The sequence below is a fragment of the Pristis pectinata genome, chromosome 11 (assembly GCF_009764475.1).
Source record: "Pristis pectinata isolate sPriPec2 chromosome 11, sPriPec2.1.pri, whole genome shotgun sequence".
Taxonomy (NCBI): Eukaryota; Metazoa; Chordata; class Chondrichthyes; order Rhinopristiformes; family Pristidae; genus Pristis; species Pristis pectinata.
This window is the reverse complement of record NC_067415.1, coordinates 85622444-85640988: the sequence shown is the minus strand read 5'-3', so window position 1 is coordinate 85640988 and position 18545 is coordinate 85622444. Positions and strand designations below refer to the sequence as shown.

Genomic DNA, 18545 nt, shown 5'->3' with positions numbered 1-18545 from the left:
AAGCTTAAGGGGAAATTTAGTGGAGGTATTCCAAATCGCGAGACTGTATTACGATCTGGAATGCACTGCCTGAAGGAAGGCGCACACAAATTCACTAGTTCTAGTTGGGAAGCTATACTTGTGGCTTACTCCTTCACAATTTGCAGTGGATTTTCTTACAAATCAAGTATTTCAGCAAGTTCTTTAATTCAGCAGACAGTGGGTGGTGAAACTAAACAAATTATTTTCTATCTTGCACGTGGAGCACACTAAAAATTACCTATCTTTTTCTTCCCAGTGTTTTCAGTTTGCAGAACAAAGATCATTCCAATAACATAAAAAATTTTACTATGAATTAACTAATATCAAATTTTCTTTTCTTTATTAATTCACTGGCAAGACCATCAAGTCTCATACATGACTATAAAAGTAATCATAATGAATCTCATACATGGCGCTCTGACCAAGAACAAGCATAAATATTCTTCTAGCTGCAATTAAAAATTAAATTTAAATGTATTTTGATTTACTTGGAGTTTTCTAAATTATTGCTGCAATAAGTAGCACAGTTGGTTCTCCATATATTTTATCACTGTTTTGGATTAGCACCCTGATGCTCAACTGAAAACATCTGTACAGTAGATTAGAAACTAACGTTACATTATTTCTTCACAGTATGTCAGCCACTTTATTACAAAGAGTAGCAAATGAAACAATGCATAATTTTTCAGCAAAAAATGTCCTTTCCTATCCCATGAACAAAACTAAATATTTTGTTGATTAGAAAAGTTGATACTAATTACAGACTAATGCTCAAAGCTAAATTGACAGTAGAAAAAGAACAGGGATTAAGCAGCACCGAAAATGTCATCTGTAGCTTAGTTGGTAACACACTCACCTCAAGAGTCAGAATGTTGTGGCTCATGGCTCAGTCCAGAGGCTCAGTACTGAGGGAGTGCAGCATTGTTGGAGATAGTGTGCTTTGAAAGTGACCAGGGCTTCAGATATATTAAAAATTAATCCTATGACACCATTTTATGAAGAGCAGAGCAGCTATGTTTAGTGATGTATCAAATATCTATCCTTAAATCAACATTACTAAACAGATTACCTAGTCATTATCCCACAGCTGCTTATGGGAACTTGCTATATACAGCTGGCTGCCCATTTCATTTATTTCAGAAATGACTTCATTTCAAAGAGTAATTCATTGGATGGAAAGTACAACATAACATCGAAGTACACATTCTTCTTTCTTCCAAAATTTAAGGTGGGTGTTGGAAGAGGTGCATTGCATCCTTTGGTACTTATGCTTGTCAGCAATTGATATAATGGTGGATAAGAGTGCATAACATTAAACCGAATCTTGTTTTTAAAGTTTCTGAACTAAAAGCTCCTAAAGGATGAAGAGTCACAATGAAGTGCCTCTATTCATGGATTCCACAGGTCTCTGTACAGCTTACTGCAAAATGGCTAATCTTTGCTGCTAATCTTGGAGTGAAAACTTCCAGCTGGTTTTTCTGCCACTTGGGGACTGTCAACAGCTGACTGCATCATCAGCTAGTGTCTCCACACATACATTTTCCAACCACAATCACCACATAAAAATTAGGGAATGGCATAATTTATTTCTCTCCTTCCCTGTTCCAGGAAAAGTAAAGCCAACCAGCTCTCTCCCAACATAGCTGAGGTCAGCAAACCCTAGGGGGGTTAAATTAAAATATATATACTTTTATGAATCCTTTGAAGTTCATTTTTTTCTTTACGGCACAAGTGGAAAATCAGCCTAATGTCACATGTTGTTGGAAAATCTTGTATTCCTACAATTACCAGTTAAGAAGTATTTAATTGGCTGTAAAATGTATCAGGGCGTCCTGTGGTCAGGAAAAGGTGTGATATAAAAAGACATATTTATCCACCCCAGAGAAGTCATATCCCTACAGAACAGAATTGCAGGTGTAGATTAGTGATAACCTAACTGAATGGCAGACCAAACTCAAGGAGTCGAATGGTCTAGATCTGTTCCTATGATTGCAAAACCATTACAAGCAATTGGCTCTGAATTCTCATTTCTAGCTTTAGAATCAAAAATGCAGATGTTATACATGAAATTTGGTGACTAATATTGGAAAAATATTTTAATCTCTTTCTGAAATGGGTGGAGAAAATTCCATACAGTACTTCAATTTTAAATGTTTCTTCTGAGGAATAATTTTTAAATATATTTTAGCTTTCTAAAACAAAGTAGGAAATACTGTATGTATTTCATGCATTTGTGGAATTCACTGCTTTTCTATAATTCAGAGATTTTTCAAAAGAAAGTGAAACATTTAGAAAATACTTTTTTGTACACAGCCTATTTTTCCCTATCAAAAGTAAAAATAGAACAAAACATAACAAAGGTTGTGCACCTGAATTTTGTTGAGTATTGGGCACAAAGGAAACTACAGACATGATATCCTTCCTGCTAAAAGTTCAGCTATTCCTACAATTGAAATTGTTAGGGCAAGGTATCCTGTGTGTCAATGAAGTTTAAAAAAAACTCTCCTCCTCCTCCTCTCTTCCATTGATATATTCAAATTAAAATTCATAGTAACCCAAGGTTCCAAACATTACTGTATCTCAAAAACTATTTCTGCTTGAATTGCTACTTTTATCAGGGGTGAGAACAATGCATTGTTCAAGGGGTGCAGCTTTTTAAAGAAATACATCAGATTCACTATTAGGAATTCTGTACACATGATTTCTCCTGAATTAAGATCAATCGAAATATCATTAACAATGATGCTCCTTTCTATGTGAAGACTGACGCTACCTTCAGAGGAGCAAAAGGCCTAGCCTGGCTCCAGAATCAGCTATCACGCAATCAGTTTTCAATATACTCAATAAAATGTACTTACTTGGATTGAAAGACAAGAAGAATGCAAGAGAGGATAGTGCTGTTGAGTTCATTTGCTTGTCTGGCATCTGGACATTCTTCAGCTTGAGTTGCTTTGCTAATTCTTGAGTTATGGCTCCATCTGTTGCTATCTTATTGACCAATGGCTGAAGAGGCAAGTGACTTCAGTGGTACTATTGATGCTGATGAGGTTGCTTAGCTTTTGATTTATTTCATATACAATCCATTAAGGTACAAAAAAAAACAGAAGAAGTGGTCCACCCATGGCTAATGGAAGTTGAAGACAGAATTAAGTTCTAAGGAAAAGGCCTAAAATGCAGCCAAAAAAAAACAGTAAGCTTGAGGATTAGGAACATTTCAGAATTCAACAGAAGAGGTCCAAGGCATGGCTGAGGAAGAAAACTTGATTGGCTCACAAAATCATAACAGACTGTAAGGGCTTCTACAGATATGCGAAAAAAGAAAAAAAGATTAGCCAAAGTCAATGTGGGTCTTGGACAGACAGAGGAGAAATTATATTGGGGAAAAAGGAAATCGCCAAGAAAGTAAATAAGAGAAAAAGAAAACGCTCCCGGAAATAGTAGCCTACTACAAGTCCAGACTGAATGAGGAGCTCAAAGATATCGCAGAAGTAAAAATATATTAACGGAGAAATTATTGAAACTGAAAGGTGGCAAATCCTCAGGACCTGATGATCTGCATCCTAGATATTTGAAGGAGGTGGATTCACTGGTTCCTTAGGTCAGGATACCAGAGCTGGACACAGTATTCCAGATGTAATCTCACCAGGGCACTATAAAATTGCAGCAAGCCATGGTTAGACATAGAGAAAGCCACATTCTGTAGTTGTCACCTCACTTTGAGAATATACAGCAGTGCAGACTCAGCAGAATTATACAAAGGCCAAGGCTCGTATTCCATTGAATAGAGTACGGAATGACCAAACACGTTTAAGACGATTAAAAGAAGTAGACAGATGGAGAAATATTGGCACAAGTGAGGGAGAGCAAAAGGGACAGAACATTTAAGAGCCCACCAATAGCTTAAAAATGTATCATTTGTGCGACAACTTTAAAGTAGTATAACTATCCCAAAGCACTGTGCAGGAATGTCAAACAAAAATTGGCACCAGGCTCAATAAGATGTAACCAAGAGTTAGATTTTCTTATTCGCTTGAAAGATGTGAGCATTGCTGACCAAGGCAGCATTTATTATCCATCCTTAATTGATTTAAGATGGTGGTGGTAATGAACCCAAGCCTCCAAATGCATATTTCTTTAGGTAAAAGTATTCTCATAGTTGTCTCTGCAACCTAATGTAGAAGTGGGTCTGGGGTCCTGTGGGCAAGATGGTGGAAGGAGAAAAGGCAGGAGAGGAGTGTACTAAGAGGGAGTGAAGGGTGCAAAGAGGAAATTTCTATAGTTCCCAGTTCTGATGAAGGGTCTTTGATCTATAATAACAACTCTGCTTCTCTTTCTTCAAATGCTGCCTAACCTGCTGAGTACTTCCAGTATTTTGTCCTTACAACACATAAATATATGATTACTTGGACATGGAACTGAAAATGACAAACAAACAAGAATTTCGCTTGATAAAAAGCTTCTTCCTCTCGTGAGATGGTTTTGAAAATAGCATTGATTATTAACTATTTGACCATTAGCACGACCCTTACAAAACATGATACTTATGAATATACTCCACCACAATGTGGAGGTCAGATCAAGCTCAAACAATTACCTTCAAAATGCAAAATATTTTATCCAAGCTGCCTGCTCTAAATCATTCCAATGTATACCAGATCTCTTTTGGTGCTATATAAACAATAGCAATATTTAGGACATATAACCTTACAGAAGACTCTATTTAGTTCCAAGCCAAATGACACCCCTCCCCCTCCTATTAAATCTCCTTTCCTGCTGCCTCACAGAAAACTTTGCCATTCCATTCAAACTTGCTATAGTATATAACAGGTGAACATCCATATGCAGACAACCAGAAAGCAGAGCCTTCAATCTAAAACTGCACCAGACACAGCAGAAACCATCAAATGGACAGCTCCACTTATAAGTCTGTCCTGATTTGTTAAATGGAGCGCAGATCACAGCATTTAGTCTTCATACTAAATGAAGTCACTAAAGCAAAAAGCAATGCCTGACACACTGTCAGTTCTGCATGCTTAATACCTATTAGTGGTAACTGGCTAATTGCATTTGAAATTTTAAAACTGAATACCGTTCTTTACTAGCAGATAACTAAAGTAAATTCAACATATGATCACTATAATTTGCACTAATAGTTCAGTAAAAAAAAACTCAGCTTGTGTCCAGTTGCTTAGAATCAAGATGCCTAGATGTTTCAACATTTTCACATCAAGGTGAAATCTCACTAATGACCAGGGCAAAATAATGAATCAGTCTCTGAAGACATTATTACATAAAAAGAACAGACAGTACCAACTCCCAAGTACAGAAATTAAGTCTATAAATAGGGGTCATTCATGTCATTGTCCATTCATGAATGCATTCAGGAAGTGGTTTACATATCGCACTCCAAATCTTGAGAAAATGGAGATGGCCCACACACTTACCTTTGAAACATGTAGCCGGTCTTCCTGCAAACCAACCACATTTTGGAAGCCATGGCATTCCACATACACATCAACTCTCTATTAAGTTATGCACTCAGCATTAACCTCACAATATTAACAAAGAAAAGGCTTCCATTTATAAAGTGCCCTTCACAATTTCAGGACATCCCAAAGTGCTTTACAATCTACTAAATAATTTGACGTGCAGTCACGTTGTTATCCAGTCTCCCACAAAGCACAAGATGATAATCACCAGATGATCTGTTTGAGAGATAACTATCAGCCCGGACATAAGGGAGAAGTACCCTACAACCTCCTCAAAACAGTCGTATGGGAAGTTTAACATGCATCTAAGTGTGCAAGTGAAGCCTCAATTCTGCATTCCTTCCAAACACACTGCACCTCCAATGGCACAATAGTCCTTCAGTACTGCCCCTCTGGGAGTGCAGCACTCTCTCAGCAACACACTGGGAGGATCAATCTAAATGTTGGGCTCGGGGAGAGTAACTGTCACACTATGATAACGCTGCTAAAACTTAAGCATGTTAAACTGGTCTCAGGAACCCAGAAAACTAAGAAAGTCTAATTTGTCAAAGGAAAGGAGGCAACTCCAGAATTGTGGCTTCCAAAATTTCAGCAGATTTATTTTGATCAAATGCACTGGAGTGAACTATAACTATAGGAGCTGGCAGTAGTTGAAACTTTAAATTTCTTCCATAACTTTTGTGTTTCGTTTGCTTATTCTTCATTCTTGACATTCCCTTGAGATCGAGGATGACTTGCTTCCCCTCCAGTTCGGAGGTTTCTGACATGACTGAGGAGGCCAACGTGGGGCCAGAAGTAGGTGAGTAGGTGTCTAACCTGACAGCTTGGTGTGTAGTTTGTGAGCTGATGCTCTCTCCTCTTCCATCAGGTAGAAGATACAGGAGCCTGAGGGCATATACCACCAGACTTAAGGACAGCTTCTACCCCACTGTGATAAGACTATTGAATGGTTCCCTTATACAATGAGATGGACTATGACCTCATGATCTACCTTGTTGTGACCTTGCACCTTATTGCACTGCACTCTCTCTGTAGCTGTGATGCCTTACTCTGTACTGTTAATGTTTTTACCTGTATTACCTCAATTGCACTCTGTACTAACCCAATGTAACTGCACTGTGTAATGAACTGACCTGAACGATCGGTATGCAAGACAAGTTTTTCTCTGTACCTCGGTACAAGTGACAATAATAAACCAATACCAATTTATCCTGGGTTCCTATGTGCTCCTTCCCTTGGGACTACAGGTTCTGAGACATCCTGAATGCTCCCCTTCCATGGGCCAGGGATTTCCAGCAGTGAGTGGAACTGTGCACTTTTTTCAAGATGACATTGAGAAGCTTTTCAAATCTTTCCCTCTGTCCATCTGGTATGCTCTTCCCATGACAGAGCTCAAAGCTGAAAGTGTGTAATTAGGGCTTGCATGCTGGGACATTGGTCTGTGTTTCTGACTTCTTATCTTTGATGTAATGACTTACAAAATGAAATTCTCTGTGTCACTGGAGCTTGGCTTGGCCCATTAGTGCACGAGTAACAAAACAGTATATGACCTAATAAACAACTTAAACGTTATACCAGTTTTAATACCAGTTAAGTATACAAGTAAAATTTACCATGGTAGCCAGTGAATTCATTCTCTTACTCCAATGTATCACCATTTTAACAAAACAACATTCATAACTTTAACAACTGCCGACTCGATTCCCCAAACGTTCTCTGTACTCAGTTCCCCATTTCCCTAACTCCGCAGATAGAAACAAGGCAGTGTTCTCACCAAGCTCCACTGACGCATCAGCACACTGCCCACTTCAGTCTGTCATTCCCCCACATCTGATACATTACCTTATTCCTCAAACCCCATACCATTCTAGCACCTTAATCATAGTGCCATGCGCTTCAAGTTCTTCTGATATACCTCATCACTATCATCTTCCTCTCTACTTTTAAGACCCCTACAGTCCTCTGTACTGGCCCTGATATAACAGATGCCACTAACCTTTTTCCCTTCTGGCTCTGTGGATAGCACTCTCTTCACTATTGAGTTGGCCATAGGTTCAAATCTCAACAGAGGCTCCAAAATCTACACTGGCATTCTGGGCAGTACTGAGTACTGTTGCACCAAAGGTGTTGGCTTCCAATCAAGAAATATCACAGATGAATACAAAAAGATCCCCACAGCACTATTATGAAGATGAAGAGTTTTCTCTGGAGCTGTGACCAGTAATTATCCTCAACCAATACCTTAAGACAATCAAGTCAATACAATATTGCTGTGCACAAGGTACTGATGGGCACAGTATGGTCCCCCACATTTCTCGTGTTAGGACTCTTCAATCATTAATCATTACTGGGAAAAATGCTGTGGGATACCATGAAAATGTGAAAGGAACTTTCAAGTCTCACTTGTCTCTACTTGTTCCACCCTAAGTTTTGAGTCTACACTCTGCAAAGCATCCAAATATCTTTTAATTCACAAAACAAACTAGAGAAATATCAGTTGCTATATTTTTGAAAGCTATACAATTTCTCAGTGAAATGCATTCCTATTATGTAACAAAAATCACAAGTAAAGCATCTAAATACATTAGGCAGTGTCCAGTTACTAAATGGTTTTTTCAACCAAAAGTGCTGAGTTGCTTCTAATTCTGTTTAATTTAATGTGTAGTAATGTTGTAAGAGCACAGCCTATTTTCATAAATCTGCAATGCTGAGCAAAAAGTGGAGCAATAATTAGTTACTTACAGCATTGGCGTCCACATCACTGTGAATTGCAACTGTTTTTATCCCCATCTTTTGCAAGTCTTAATGATCTGCAGAGTAACACAAATATTTCCAAGTAACTCTCTTGTTGATAACTTCAACAGAATAAAACCAATCGGGTAGATTTTGCCTAAACATTTACTGTTTTCACTCAATGGTCCTCAACTCCAAAACTGTAGGTGGACTTTAATTAGTGTAGATGACTTTCCAATATAGATTAAAGGAATATTGTCCAAGATATCCTGACATTGTGTACCAGACCATAAGTGCCCATTGTACAGGACATTGTTGCCCACTGGGCACATCGTTGGCTACCGTTCCCCAAATGTCCATTTGCCAACTTAATTCAATGACTTTAGGAAAGAAAGGAAAAATTAAAAGGGAAAAGAAAGCACATGGAAGGCAAAAATCAAATTTAAATCACAAAATCAAAAGAATTAAACAGCCTCAGGTGGTGGCTGTTTGGCCCATTGTGTTCGTGTTAGAATTTTGAAACAAACATCCAGTTAGTCCGATTTCACCTACTCTTTCTGCATAGTCTTCCAAATGTCTTTTTTTAAATAATAGGCACTTTATTTAATCCATTTTGGAAGTTATTAATCATTGAATCAACTTCCACTACTCATTCACACCCTAAATCATGGCAACTCACAATATTCTTAAAAATTTGATTTTTAAAGCAGCAAAAAGAGAAAAAAAGTTTCTTATATTAATTAAAAATTCCAATGCAAGCTGGCTCATCTACATATTTTATGCCATTTAGAAACTATTATAGCTTAAATACAATTTTAATAATTATAAACTCTGAGAAGAAAAATTTTCAAAATGTACTATGCAGCTTAAATTCTTTCAGTGATGTCAGTACTTGCCATAGTAACCTTCAAACAGGAAAAAATCTTTCCATATCACGACCTCTGCCCTGGTCATGCCACTCCCTAATGAAAAGCTCGCTGCCTGCCTATTGGAATGATGCAAACCGGTCTCTTTTAGGTAAAATAAATGTAAAAAAGTTGCAGATATATAATGCTATCAATGGTAACTAATGGGAAGTATTAAAAGAACAACTATCAATCAAAATTTAACCATCCACAAGGAGGGATTAGGACAAGAAGCTTAGTAAATTAGTTTTAAGCTGCATCTTAAAGGAAATGGAGCACAGAGGTGAATTGCTTTCGAAGGGAAATTCCCTGCTTCAAGATTTGGGCAGCTCAGTGGCACAACTGTTCGAGCTGCTGCCTCACAGTGCCAGAAAGCCAAGTCCAATCCTGACCTTGGGTGCTGTCAGTGTGGAGCTTGCACATTCCTTCCTGTGACTGCATGGGTGCAGTCCTCTGGGTGCTCTGGTTTCCTCCCATATCCCAAAGATATGCAGGTTGTGTAGATTAATTAGCCACTGTAAATTGCTCCTAGTGCATAGTTGACTGGTAGAACCTGGTTGGGGGGGGGGGCAGTTGATAAGAATGTTGAGAGAATTAAAAAAAATGGGATTCAAGTAGGATTAGTGTGCATGGTGGTTGATGGTTGGCACAGACTCGGTGTGCTGAGCGGCCTGATTCCATGCTGCATCGCTTTGTTACTCTTATTGCCCTATCCAGCAGAAAGTGCAGCCACTGTTGGTATTGTGCCTGAATCAGGAAGATGCAAAAGAATAAGAGATCTCAGAAAGTGTAAGGATCAGTGGAGGCTACAAAGACTAACAGGTATCTCGGCTGTGGAGCACAAAGATTGAGAATTTTTTAAAGTTAAGGTGAAGAGGTTTTTTGCCGAAACAAGGGAGACTACAATGGGATAAGGGAGGAGTTAGCTAGCGTAGACTGGAAACACAGGCTATATGGGTGGGACAGTTGAGGAACAGTGGAAGACTTTCAAAGAGATTTTTCACGGTGCTCAACAAAAGTATATTCCCGTTACAAGCAAGGGCAGTAAGGGTGAGGAGAGCCCAGCCTTGGATAACTAAGGAAATAAAAGAAGGCATCAACAAAAAGCTCATGCATACAAAGTCGCCAAAAGTAGTGGGAATCTGGAAGATTTGGAAAACTTTAAAAAGCAACAAAGAACCACTAAGCAAGCAATAAGGAAAGGGAAGATAGATTATGAAAGTAAACTAGCACAAATATTAAAACAGATAATAAAACTTTTTATAATTAATAAATTGGAAAAGGTGGCTAAAATGAACGTAGGTCCCTTGGAAGATGAGAAGAGGGAATTAATACTGGGTAATGTAAAAATGGCCGAGGCCTTGAACAACTATTTTGGTGTCAGTCTTCACAGTAGAGGACACATCTAACATGCCAAAGAAAGATGTTATGGATGCAATGGGAGGTGAGGACCTGACACAATCACTGTCACTAAAGAGGTAATGATGAACAAACTTGTGGGCCTAAAGGTAGACAAGTCCCCCTGTTCCTGATGGATGCATCCCAGGGTACTGAAAGAAATGGTGGAAGTTACAGTAGAGGCATTTGTGATAATATACCAAAATTCTCTGGACTCTAGGCAGGTCCCGGCAGATTGGAAAACAGCAAATGTCACACCACTGTTTAAACAAGGATGTAAGCTAAAGGCAGGTAACTACAAGCCAATTAGCTTAACGTCTGTAGTCAGAAAAATGCCTAAAGCTGTCATTAAGGAAGAAATCGCGAGACATCTGGATAGAAGTGGTTCCATTGGCAGACACAGCATGGATTTAGAAGGGGCAGGTCCTCCTTGACAAACTTACTGGAGTTCTTTGAGGATATAATGAGTGCAGTGGATAGAGGGGAGCAGGTGGATGTTGTATACTTGGATTTCCAGAAGGCGTTTGATAAAGTGTCGCATAAAAGACTTATCCATAAGATAAGGATGCGTGGAGTTGGGAGTAATGTATTAGCATGGATAGAGGATTGGTTAACCAATAGAAGGCAGAGAGTCGGGATAAATGGGTGTTTCTCTGGTTGACAATCGGTGGTGAGTGGGGTGCCCCAGGGGTCAGTGCTGGGCCCACAACTGTTCACGATATACATTAACGATTTGGAAGAGGGGACTGAGTGCAGCGTATCTAAGTTTGCTGATGACACTAACTTGATTGGAAAAGCAAATTGTGCAGAAAATGCGGAGAGTCTGCAGAGAGATATAGATAGGTTAAGTGAGTGGGCAAGGGTCTGGCAGATGGAGTACAATGTTGGTAAATACGAGGTCATCCACTTTGGAAAGGAAAACAGAAGATCAGATTACTATTCAAATAGTGAAAGACTGCAGCATGCTGTTGTGCAGAGGGACTTGGGAGTGCTTGTGCATGAATCGTAAAAAGTTGGTTCGCAGGTGCAACAGGTTATCAAGAAGGCAAATGGAACGTTGGCCTTCATTGCTAGAGAGATTGAATTTAAGAGCAGGGAGGTTATGCTGCAACTGTACAGGGTACTGATGAGGCCGCACATGGAGTACTGCGTGCCTGGAGCCTGGCACTATACTCACTGGAATTCAGAAGAATGAGAGGGGATCTTATGGAAACACATAAAATTATGAAAGGGATAGATAAGATAGAGGCAGGAAGGTTGTTTCCACCGGTAGGTGAGACTAGAACTAGGGGACATAGCCTCAAGAGTCGGGGGAGTAGATTTAGGACAGAGATAAGAAGAAACTGCTTTTCCCAGGGAGTGGCGAATCTGTGGAATTCTCTGCCCAGCGAAGCAGTAGAGGCTACCTCATTAATATATTTAAGATACAGTTGATAGATTTTTGCATAGTAGGGGAATTCAGGGTTATGGGGAAAAGGAAAGTAAGTGAATCTGAGTCCAGGGCCAGATCAGCCATGATCTTATTGAATGGCGGAGCAGGCTCGAATTCCAGGTGGCCTCTTCCTGCTCCTATTTATGTTCTTACAAGAAAAGATTCACAAGGCTGTTACCAGGACTGGAGAACTTGAGTTATAAGGAGAGACCGGACAGGCTGGCACATTTTTCCCCTGGAGCTAAGGGCTGACATTAAAGAGGTGTATACAATCATGAGGGTCATAGATATGATTATAACAGTCTTTTTCCCCAGGGTAGGGGAGTCTAAAACTAGAGGGCATAGGTTTAAGGTGAGAGTGGAAAGATTTAAGGGGAACCCGAGGCGAATTTTTTTCCCCTCACACAGAGGGTCGTGCATAGATGGAATGAGCCACCAGAGGAAGTGGTAGAGGTGAGTTCAATTACGATGTTTAAAAGACATTTGGACAGGCACATGGATAGGAAAGGTTTAGAGGGATATGAGCCAAATGCAGGCAAATGGGACTACCTCAGGTAGACAACTTGGTCGGCATGGACAAGTTGGGCCGAAGGACTTGTTTCGGTGCTGTTTAACTCTGTGCTGGATTGGGAGCCAAAGCAAATCACCTAACACAGGGCTGGTGGATTAAAATAATGTTTCAATCCACCTCACAGCTTTGTAAAGATATAATTTTGCAACTAGCTAACAAGTAAACTGACTGCCAGGTTCACAAAGTGTTAACATTAGCCAAGAGTCAAGTATTAAAACTGCTCTCAAACAGCTTTCCTATTTTGTTTGACATTGTGGCTTCTGATTCAATATTATCAGAGTTAATCTTTGATAGTCTCATTTTATCTATCCAGGTTAGGACGTCATCCAGTCCAGTTCAGCTCGGATTCACAGTGGTACATAAACTAGACAATAAAATAGAAGAACATTTAGAACTTTGAACATTCTAGAGAGTTTTAATTTAACCTTTATCCTGCCAAAAGTCTAAAAATCATCCAAATACATAGTTGATATTTGCAAATGCCATTAAACTTGAAAATTTTCCAGTGTTTAGTCACTTTCACGTTCCCCCAGCCCCAAAATGGGCAGATAATAACTTCCTAAACTTTTCTAAACCTCTCATAAAAACTGAAATTATCAAGTCAAAGATATCAATTTTGGACTTTTTTTTTACTTTATTGCTTTGCCTGTCCCTAGTTCCCCTTGAGAAGACTGCTACTGTCTGTGTGGTAAAGGTACACTTGTAGAGTTGTTCGACTGAAAGTTCTGGGATTTAAAATTCAGGAACAGTGAAGGGCAACTGATAAACTTCCAAGGCACTATGTGAATTTGGAGGTGTGGGTGTGGGTCAAGATCCTTATTCTTCCAAGCGGCAGGGGTTGAGGTTTGCGAAGTCTGGTGCAAAATCCTTTGTGAGTTGCCAAAAGGCATCTTATAAAGGGTGTGGTCAAGTGGGCAGTTGGATCAGACTCCAACGTTTTCTTGTAATATGGTGAAAAGACTCTGGGGAGCAGAGGTGAATTATTCCTGGTGGGCTGCTCAACCTCTGACTGGCTCTTGGTACCTTAGTATTTAGATGTCTAGTCCAGTTTTTCTGAATGTCAAGGGTGTTTCAACTCTCCACTGATGGAAAAAGACATTGCCTATCATTTGCAGGGCAGTGTTACTCGTCACTTATTAGGCAAGTCTGAACTTTGACTAGGTGTTGCTGCACATGAGCATGGTCTGCTTCAGAGGAGCTGACAATAAGATTATCAGCAAACAATACATTTCTGATCTTACGAAGGAAGGATCATTGATGAAGCAGATGAAGATTTTGCCAAGAGTCTTAACATATTTCACCTAATATGTTAACACTGATTTTCTTTTCACTGGTGTTGTCTTACCAATAAGTATTTCCATCATTTTCTATTTTATTTCAGGTCATTCTTCAACTTCTTCACCAATTTCTCTTCACCCCAATCTTGAAGATGGGGTACAGTTTAATGGATGCCAAGTAAGCTATGGCTATTAAGTATGGCTACTAAGGGCTAGGAGGCTGCTCAACCAAAAATAAGTTTTACAACTTTGCCCAACCACATCATAGATTCAGCGTAATACAGCACGGAAACAGGCCCTACAGCCCAACTAGTCCATACCGATCAAGTTGCCTTACTGAGCTAGTCCCATTTGCCTGAGTTTGGCCCATATTCCCTCTAAACCTTTCCTATCCATCTACCTGTCTAAATGTCATAATTGTACCTGCCTTCACCACTTCCTCTGGCAGCTTGTTCCATATGCAAACCACCCTCTGCATGAAAAAGTTGCCCTTCAGATCCCTTTTAAGTCCTTCCCCTCTCACTTTAAATCAATGCCCTCTAGTTTTGACTTCCCCTACCCTGCGGAAAAGACTGTGCCATTCACCCTACCTATGCCTCTCATGATTTTATATACCCCTCAGTCTCATACACTGTCAGGGAAAAGTCCCAGCCTTTCCTTTTAACTCAAACGCTCCAGTCTCAGTAACATCCTCGGAAATCTTTTTTGCACCCTTTCCAGCTTAATGACATCCTTCTGTCCTCAGGCAACCAGAACCATATGCAGTACTCCAAATGTGGCCTTACTGATGTCTTGTAACAGCATGGAGACATGGAGCACAGAAATAGGCCCTGCAGGATTCAGAGCCAACCATCAATCTTACACTAATCCTACATTAATCCCATGTTATCCTCCCCACATTACCACCTATTCCTCCCAAATTCTACACCTCCTACACACTACGGGCAATCTACAATGGCCAATTAAGCTACAAATCCACGTCTTTGGGGTGCAGAAGGAAACTGGAGCACCTGGAGGAAACTCATGTTCACAGAGAGAACATTCAAACTCCATGCAGACAGCACTGGAGGTCAGAATTGAACCCGGGTCATTCAAGTTGTCAGCTAGCAGCTCTAGTTCTGCTCAAAGTGTATAGGCTTCCATCTTCAACAGACACCAAATAGAAAATCTTGCCAAGCTTTTCTACTTCCAAGTCTAAACATACTGAGACCAATTAAGGCAGCTCTTCTATTGCCTTAGTTTATATTAGTGACCCTCAGCACAAACTAGGGGTCAAATCTGGAATCTTTAATGTCTTTACTTAATGAATACTTGAGCTATACAGTAATAGAATACTGAGTTTTGATATTTCCAGGAATTTCTAAGTCATTGAGCATCCAAATGGTACTGGCATGGAATCTGGCAAGTGAAACTCATAGGCACCCAGCAATAACTCAATGACATTGCAAAGAAATGGCAAAAGAAATTATCACCAATCCTTTGCAACAGAAGAATGAAAGAATGAGGAAATGTCAGTTGGATTCTCTGGGCTTAGATGCCAGCATCATCTACTATTTGAAATAAAAGCAGCTTATAATTTTATTGCAAAACAAGTTGCTGATGAAAAATGACAGATTTTGGTAACTCCTACAAATTGGTTAAATCTGTGATGATTTGTACAGAGCCAAATGTGGCTTTTGCTCTCTTTAATTGCAATCATGTAACACACACACACACATTGGAACTAATGTTTTTACTGCCTAAAAATCACCTTAGTAGTAATTTTGAGAGTTTGGTTTCTCCAGTATGCTTGACCACTAAAAATAATGGCTATGTTTTTGCCTTAGTGCTGTGGGCATGTCTTACCCAAAGTAGGAGCAAGTATTAGAAAATAACATGCTACCACCACCACGATATTCTGTGTAGTAAAATTATTGGATGCAATTCACTGGACTCTGCAAGTTCCCAATGTATATTCCACAAAGCAAGAGTATTTACTCATTTAAGGCAAATTTGATTTTATTTTTGTTTATTCAGTTCCTATTTCTCCAAAGCAGCTTCCATGTCTTTGAGTCATAAAGTCATGGCTCCTAGTCCAACCTCAGAGGCTTAACCACAACATTTAGGCTAAACTCCAGGGCTGAGGGAGTGCTGCACTTTTAGAGATTCAGATTCCCAGCATCTGCAGTGTTATTTTTTATTTTCATGTACTGTTGGGTGAGATGTCTTACAGATGACACTTTTAAAATGAAGGACTTTCTGCCTCCTTAGGTGTATGAAAATATTTCTAGCATAGTTCAAAGAGGAGTAGGAGAGTTCTCCTGGGTATCTTGGTCAACATTTATCCAAATACCAATACCACCCAAAAAAAAAATCTGGTCATTTATTGAACCAATATTTGGGCAACCATGTTGCCTGCTGCATTTCTTAAAATAAAAACATTCCACTAGTGAATATCTCAGCCTAGAATTTTAAAAGGCAGCTATAAATCCAAAGTACTTCCTTCCCTACCATTTACCTCAGAACATCCTGCAGTTATGAAAGCTGCTATAGAAATGCAGGGAAGTTCTTTTTTTTTCTTTGCTAGAAATCATCTCTATGGCCATCAGAAATACTCACTTTGCAAGTAGTGAAAGCTGTAACCATAAAGCTGTCTAATAACCACCTGTCACTGGGAAGTCAAGAGTCTGGAAAATATGGATCTTCAAACTAGTAATATATTCTTGCCCAACACTCCAAAGTAGCTGCCAAACTTGTTGGATGTCATATTTCCTACTGTTTGCAAGAAGACCAATCGAGGAGATTGAACAGTGTTGAGAGTTTAACAAGATAAAAGATCCTCCATCCAGCTCCCATCAAAATGGATTTCCTTTCCTGAACATGAAAGTTAGCACTGACAAGTTTCACCTAGAGCGAGAAGTTTGGATAAGGTAAAGAAATACTGTTTCCATTGGCAGCAGGTCAGTAACTAGGAGACAGAGATTTTAAGTTAATAGCAAGGGGCAAGGAAAATTTGTTTTAAGTGGCAGTGTTATAATCCGGAAATACTGCCTTAAAGTGTAGTGGAAGCAAATCAACATGAACTTCAAAAAAAAGGGAATTGATTAAGTACTCTGAAAAATAAAAATTGCAGAGTTAAAGGGCAGGGGAGTAGGATTAATAATGTTGGTCATTGAATAATCTGCCACTGGTTTGATGGATTGAATTCTGCCTTTAGTGTAATAGGATTCTATTATTCTAAAAGAGTAGTTGAAATAAGGTCCCCCAAACTTTGTTTCCCTGTTAATTAGTAAAGAAGACATTGCAATAGAAAGCAGCTTACCCGGCATGCGATCTCTCCTCTGTTCGCAATAAGGATTTTATCAAACGTCTGGTGGAAATAAACACCAAAAGACTTTAATGGCTGATACAGTATTAATTGCTAGAAACTTGATATGAATATTTAACAAAGAGCTTATACATCATTCACATCACATCTACCAAAATTCTCCATCCTTTTCCTGACTAATTAACTCCTTACAAAATCAGAGGGGGCAAGAGCTGATGTTGCCCTCTCCAGGAGGAGATTATAGTTTTTGTTTCTTTGATCCATTGATAATAATCAGGCACATGAAGATGAAATAGTTTTACTCTCAGGCTAAAGGTTCTGAAGAAAGTGTAACATCCTTGATAAATAACTAGCATAAAAGTAATCGAGCCCAAATCTCCTTTATACTATTTCAATATCACTTTCTTGGTTTTATATTTATATCCTGGGTAAAACCTAAAAACCTATACTGTACGTGTTTTATTGTCTTTTCTACTTGCTTTCTTACCTTTGTCGAAATATGTAAATTGCACACAACACTCTCAATACCCAACAACCTTACTTTATGGGCACATGCCCTTTCATTGTTGGCCAAAATATATTTATTTAATACTTCGATTTGCCATGAATCTGCCATCCCACTAATGTTTTCTACTTTCTTGCTCATATTGCTATTCACCTTAATTTAGTCGCTGAAAATGCGAACATCATTCCTTCTCTGCCTACAACCGTCATTTTCATAGATTAAACAAAGTCTCAGGTACAAAGGCACCCATCTAAATCCTAGTCATCCAAAAGACATCCATTACCCTACCCGCCGCCCCCCCCAATTTCCATTGCCCTAACAAGGCCTCTACCCACTGGCAATCCTCTAAAATGTTGTGTTTTAATTTTCATAACACCCCTTTTGTGGTATCTTATCAAAGATTTGTCAATAAACCACATTATGGCATTTTACAATTTTCTTGCAGTTGCATAAGTATATATTAATTAACAGTTCCATACTACCCTCTGACTTCCTTCATACAGCACTACTTCTGTTCATATCACATCAATTTTTCCTACAATAGAGAGGTTGAATCATTGCATCTAGGCCACCTCAATGTACACTTACTGAAAAATGTCATGATAGCACAATAGAAATTCCACACTTTTCTCATAAGCCCAAATATCTACTCTACCTTCAACCTCTTTGCTTCCAATGTTCTTGTCTCACGTCCTCTGACAATTGATGAATTTCCACTTCTTCACTGTTTAAGTCGTGTTCCGGAAGGATCTCATTCACAGCTATTATTCTTCCTACCATTTAATAGCTAGAACTGTGCTCTCATTAATGGAGAGTTATTGAATAAGTCATGCAAACTACCTCACCCCACTCACAGTTTCCAATCTTTCTAGATAGTTCCTTTATTGATATTTTTATTGTTGTCATG

General features: G+C 39.1%; 1 protein-coding gene across 1 annotated transcript in view; it reads right to left on the bottom strand.

Annotated features, from left to right (window-relative positions):
- The window catches only part of pcca (propionyl-CoA carboxylase subunit alpha), a 314348-nt gene that overhangs the window by 286460 nt on the left and 9343 nt on the right, over positions 1–18545 (bottom strand). The window contains exons 3-4 of the mRNA XM_052025829.1: positions 17128–17175; positions 8253–8320 (exon numbers count right to left, since the gene is read on the bottom strand). Coding sequence (XP_051881789.1) covers positions 8253–8300 — 48 coding nt within the window. The 5' untranslated portion in view covers positions 8301–8320; positions 17128–17175. The remainder of the gene's footprint in view (positions 1–8252; positions 8321–17127; positions 17176–18545) is intronic.